The sequence below is a fragment of the Paramacrobiotus metropolitanus genome, unplaced genomic scaffold (assembly GCF_019649055.1).
Source record: "Paramacrobiotus metropolitanus isolate TYO unplaced genomic scaffold, Prichtersi_v1.0 Parri_scaffold0000075, whole genome shotgun sequence".
NCBI classification, from domain to species: Eukaryota; Metazoa; Tardigrada; class Eutardigrada; order Parachela; family Macrobiotidae; genus Paramacrobiotus; species Paramacrobiotus metropolitanus.
The window spans coordinates 367,148-373,147 of NW_026570295.1; the positions used below are offsets into that span (position 1 = coordinate 367,148).

At 41.6% G+C, this 6,000-nt stretch overlaps 1 protein-coding gene across 1 annotated transcript; it reads right to left on the bottom strand.

The window, feature by feature from the left end:
* Positions 1 to 1,333: 1,333 nt before the first annotated feature.
* On the bottom strand, positions 1,334 to 5,767 carry LOC129595209 (uncharacterized). The gene is made up of 5 exons (XM_055492138.1): positions 5,763 to 5,767; positions 4,978 to 5,338; positions 3,241 to 3,430; positions 1,798 to 1,963; positions 1,334 to 1,517 (listed from the first exon to the last, which is right to left on the bottom strand). The coding sequence occupies exons 1-4, from the start codon at positions 5,765 to 5,767 to the stop codon at positions 1,896 to 1,898; spliced, it is 624 nt and encodes a 207-aa protein (XP_055348113.1). The 3' UTR covers positions 1,334 to 1,517; positions 1,798 to 1,895.
* Between the last annotated feature and the right edge of the window lie 233 nt (positions 5,768 to 6,000).

Genomic DNA, 6,000 nt, shown 5'->3' on the forward strand with positions numbered 1-6,000 from the left:
AAACTCTCACAAACATTTTATATAAATTGAAAACCATCTTTTCTTATTTCATATATATTTTTTTAAAAAAAAATTCTATTTAATATTTAATATTCTGTCATCTAATCCAAGAATCCATAGTTCTACTTTTTATGCTCGATTTTTTGAAAAACATTTTCATCAGAAGTGACTTTAACAGTCATTTTTATTTATTTGATAAGTATTCCCCTGCCTATTTTCCTGTTTTATTTTCAAAAATACTCCTTTTTTATTTTGTATTCCGAAAAAGATGTGATTCGAATTCGCTATGTTTTAATTGCAACACTAAATAATTACGGACACTAACAGATGCAGTTTTTTTAAATTTTTCCCGTCGTTTCACCGGCTGAAATTGCATTTAAGCTCGAGTACGTGGATTTCGGCATCAGCAGATTAAGAGATAGGTTACCGGTAATTAAAGGTTAAGGCGATCACTGTGTGAGATTTAATAACAGTCTGATAACCTGGCACTTCAATATAATGACGATACAGCTAATGGTAAGAGTATGATACCAATAACAAAACCCATAGAAAAAGGGCTAACGTCGTTTCTGGCCGTTGCCGGTTGCTTCGTTTTAATTATTTGTCATCAACTAGGAACGTACTCGTATTTGCAACCATAATAAATTCCAAAAAGCATTTGAATTTTTTTTTAATAAGCACAATACTTATTTTAACAGTACAGCAACTCATACTTGGAATGTCAGCTGGTGTCAAAAATCGTTGTGCAGCGGCTATAAAATCTAGCACGCTTATAATCTTATTTATAATCTTTATCATTTATCGTATTTATCATATAAATCATCAGCGGCTATAAATACTACGTTATTTCAAATTTGATACACTCGTACTATGCTCCATCCCTTCATTGTTCCCAGGACTGATATTGGATTAAAAAATCTTTTTTGGCAAGTTCTTTTTTCTTTTGGCTACGTAAATGAAAACGGAACCTTTAAGCTTCTTGCTGTACATGTTGCATCAGTACTTCTACATGATATCTATCTATTATTAATCTCTAACATGTGCACATCGATCTATTCGTTAAGAGAAATTTTGAACGGCACATTGCTGTGCGGAATCACATCCGGACATGATTCTGTCTGGATGATCGCGTTTGATCCCTCATCCAACAGGACCACATGGTACTTCTTCTACAACAGACCGATGTAGAAGCCTCGCGAACTGAAGCGCGCTTCAAATGCAAACTGAATAGCCAAAACCTTATTCATTTCGTTGACGTCAGTGATGCCGTAGCCGGGCGGACCGTGGGGAATACGAACCGTGCGCCACCCATCATCAGTCAGCCAGCCGCACGTCTGAAAGTCCTCGAATATATCAAATCGCAGGTGATGCTGGTGGACTGCTGCTGCGAATGATGGCACGGGTCCAGTCGATGGCACCCGAGCCGGCGGCATAGATGGGCGTGGCCGGGAGCTGGTTGAAGGTGGCCAGGTAGACGGCGAGACCGGCAACGCTACGGTCACTTGTTAGGTGGAAAACTACGAAGCGAAATGAATCACAATGAAAAGTATCATCAGAAATATGAAAAATATTTTACCTAGAAATAGTAGCAGACAATCTACACTGGAAAAGATTAAGAAATTTCTGGTAATCTCAAAAATGCGGCAAGTAGCGCAAAAAAATTGTAATTCGTAATTTGAGTCTGAGTAATTTGTAAATCAGCATTTCAGCAGTTTTAGCAGATAATCAGCAACTCTCGGTAGTGATTGGGTACTGCCACAATAATACGATAAATTCGGAGCAGTTAGAGGAGAGTACATTAATAATCCCGTCTCCACCTGGAACACCGCGCTGCCTTTGGTCTGTCCGATGCGAAGAGGCGGACTCCACTGCGGCTGCTCATTATCGGCATTCTGTCAACCACACATGTCCGGATTAATGCCTTTGCCAAAATCGCAGCTGATCGTGCCATGAAAGGGTTGCGCTATAATCATTCGACCAGTCAAAAATTACCGTCAAAACATTTACCAAAAATCTGATATTATTATGAAAAAGTTCCAAAAATTCACGATAAAAACCGTCGTAATTATGGTTAGAGTTGTACAAAGTCATTCGCACGGTCTTAGATATTTTTGAAATGCTGTAACTACATTTTTGTTGTCCCAGCGGATCCCTGCCGGAAAAAAAATCTACCGCTTAAACGAAGAAGTTCTGCGAGAGAACTCCGTGAACATTTTTCTACACAGGTGATTAGGGACGCACTAGGGGAATATTTCGTACAGCGCCTGTTCGTACAAGTTCGGGCTACTGCACTCACATACAAATGCCATGCAGTGCAGCGTTAACACACACGCATTGAGCGCACACATTGAGCGTTGAGCACACAGCCACACATTCGTTCTAACAAACGTGAAGTTCCAACGTCTGCACAACTGATGTTCTGAGTTGGAAATTGGATGTACTGCATATAGCACAAGTGAGGAACGTTATCCTGACATTCGACGCAGGACATCCTTTTGCGGACACCAGTCTAGGAATTGTGCAAGGTAAGTTTCAAGTTTTTTGTAGTCGTAGAACGAAACTGTAGTCTACATGTTTGAACGGGCAGATTACTGGGACCGTAACGCATTGCTGAGTCTCGTCTCATTTTTAGGTGATATCCCGTCTGCGGAGCTCCGCACAGGCTTACTCTTTCCACAACGTGGCGTCATCCGGATCAAGACACAAAAATCAGAAATGAAATGAAAGAGCAACACTAAATAATCTAATAACAAAACTGCCATCAAAATCACGCAAAGTTTTGATTGCATATTAGCGGGCCATTTCGCAAAGAATGTTAGGTTTTTACTGCTGTTCAAATGCTATGTATGCTATTTGATTATTAATTCCACGATTGGGTAGCCTTGCACCAATCGGCGCATTTGCTATCGTTACGCCTAGTGGTTTAATGCAATTGTGGTTGGGTAAAACCGACCACTCACAGAACGGATAGATGCTCGACAAGCCAATGCAAGAGCGGACATACTAACGCGCTCCGTTGATATGACGAGTCATATCAACGCAACACGCTACGAGCCTACTTTTTCCGGGAGGGGATTGCCACACTTCTACGCTCGGATGCACTCGAACAGCATGTCTGATAACATACAGTTAATTAGCAAACACACTGAGCAATTCACAGTTTTAATAAACTTGAACGGTCGCGTTCAACATTCGTGATTACGCTTCAAAATTTGTGGCTTAGTACAGTCTCAGCCTTACGTAAAGCAATGGGTGCCGCAGTGTTGTCGGTCCCGTGGTGAGGCCGGAATCGGTGGTGAAGGGTTGGGAGGTGGTGTGCAGATCCACCGCCGGGCACTGCGACGTGAGCGCGTTTGTGGTCGGGATTCTCGTTCATAATCCCGTGGTCGATGGCCATGTAGATTGTAGAAGCCGCCCACGTTAAATTGCGCTTTAAACACCAGCAACAACAGCAACAATGCATATTAACGGCAAGATTTGTGAGCTATCTCAACATCACAAACAGCTTAAACAATAATAGGACCCGCCTCGATGTCAATCATACTCTGTCAAGTTGTGCAAAAAAAATCATTAACAAATATTTAATCATTTTCGGAATTTGCAAATTTGTACCACATGAAAGGTTTTGTGCAGTCCAAATGTCTGCCCCAACATTACATTCACAGCCCCCGTACCGTGTTATTAAGCTTTACATGCAACGCCTACTCTAGTGGATATAATCAATCTTCAAGTTTTCAATTGCTATTCAACAAATACTATTCACTAACATTTAAAACCAAAACAATTCAGTTTCTTATGCTGTTTTGACCGCAGTAAGTTCTGCAAAAAAATTTCTCAACTAATTCAACATTTTTGAAGTTTTGTTCGTTCTCGGTGTAGTGATAGCATTGATCGTCCCGTTCCGCCTGATGCTGCCATGATACTACGTTTGCAGTCCTGAAACGATATACGAGCATTACGAGGCTTACGAGCACGCTGTAACTGATAAAACGCAATGAGAAATTTCCTAACGGTAGTGAACATAATTAATATTGTTATGTTAACCTTTCGATTTACTGTACTGTGTAGAATCAAAGCATTAACCCGTAATACAACAGAATCGTTGAAGCAGACGGACACCAGCGTGTACAGCCACTCCCTCGACGCATCCCCGGTTTCCCACAGCCACAGCAGGAACCCCTGGTTCCCGGCCTGCTCGCCGTAAGCCGCAGATGCCTGATACCGTGGTCGCCTGGTGGAGCAATGGCGATAGTAATAAAAATTAATCGGAAAAGCAGGCAAGCAGTTGGTATTATTAGCCCAGTTTTGTAAGTTGGAATATGGTATAAAGAGTTTCATTAACAATACCATAGCAAAGTCCGTAGAAACAGGGCTAACGTCGTTTCTAGCCGTTGTCGATTGCTCCCTGTTAGTTATTAATCGCAGGTGACGTTACTGGATTGCGGCTGTGGGATCAGCCGCTTCACAGGATTCTGCGCACACTACAGGACGGTGCCAAACTCAATCGTTGTAGGAAAATATAAAACTGTTTATTAAATTATTCGTAAAGCAATTTGTGCGAAATACTTCTATAATAAATATCTACATAAATAGGAATGTAAATTTTTTTTTTACTTTCATCGATACAAAATCAACTATGAAAACTAGGAAAACACGGATTTAAATCCAGATAGCTGCTTTAAAAAGTTAAATTATTCGTGCAACTGCTGTAATTTGAAGGAATAAAATTAAATTTTTGCGTTGTTAGAGCAGTACCGGCACCTACCCTCTTCACGAAACAAGCCGCTGCACTATAATCCTTCTCCAGCGCTGTAAGCCTCGATTCAACATGGCAACACTCTTAATGGCCTCGAATGTTTGGGAAACCGTTTTTCTCTTGGTAAATTTAACGGATTTTTTATTTAAAGGATGTTAATACAATGCGCACCCATATGTTAAAAGTACTGCAGTAAAGTCACTTAGTCACATAAAACTTACTTGGCCGACCACCAGATCCAGCCCGGGCACAGTCCCACGTCGAAGGAGTAGCGGCCGCATAGACGATGGACAGGGGTTGTTGCACGGTGGCGGCAATGGGTGGCGGGAGAATGCTGCCGTTCTCCCCGGCAAGAATGACGCGGTCCACGACAATCCAGGCGCCGCGCTGGATGTAGCGGCATCCAGGACCAGTTGGATGCGGGAGCTGGAGGGGCGGTCAAAATCGATGACGGCGCGGGTCCAGTAGATGGCGCCCGAGCCGGCGGCCCAGTTGGGCGTGCCCTGGAGTTGGTTGGAGGTGGCGACGCAGACCGCGAGACCGGCGACGTTTCGGCAGCTTGTTCGGTAAAAAAACTGAAAGCTAAATAAATCGCAATCAACAAAATTATCAGAAATATGAGAAATATTAATTTTTACCTACTCTAGAAATGATAGCAAACAACCTACACTGTTCTAGAGTGGAAAGATTAAGAAATTTCTAGTGCCCTCATGAATGAGATACGAGCGCGCAAAAAGGTAGCGCAAGGTAGCCTCGTAAGTAGCGCAAAAAGGAGTACGATTCGTATTATACAATTCGGCATTTTAGTAGTTTTAGCACACATCCATTCAACTTTTAGCAACGGTATTTTCTTTGTGACTGCCACTGTACTACATTCGAAGCAGTAAAAAGAATGTGCAATGCGTAAACCGAATTGATCACCATTATTAACACTTGCCATTACAGTAAATATTGAAAAAACCTGAAATTTTATTTACTGAATAATTTACTGAATAATTATATTTACTTCATCCCCAATAAGAAAGATAAATAATAAGATACCGCACGCTCGCATGAATTTTTAAGACAGCGCTTGTCGATAGAGATTCAGCGGGGTAACGCGGCGTCAGTGCTTGGCACGATGGAAGGGCTGGATAAATTAAATGAGATTTTCTTGTTGTAGTTTGCATGTTTCTTTCTTTACTTTGCCCCCAAGTATGATTTGACCGATAAAAGTACTTCATAAGATACCAGATGTCAAAAAC

What these genes read in the sequence shown, in the direction of transcription:
- LOC129595209 (XM_055492138.1), bottom strand. An exon ending in TGGATCTGGTGGTCGGCCAA is followed by an intron (nt 3,431 to 4,977) that starts GTAAGTTTTATG and finishes TGGTGTTTAAAG; the next exon opens with CGCAATTTAACGTGGGCGGC. An exon ending in TGCGGCACCCATTGCTTTAC is followed by an intron (nt 1,964 to 3,240) that starts GTAAGGCTGAGA and finishes GAATGATTATAG; the next exon opens with CGCAACCCTTTCATGGCACG.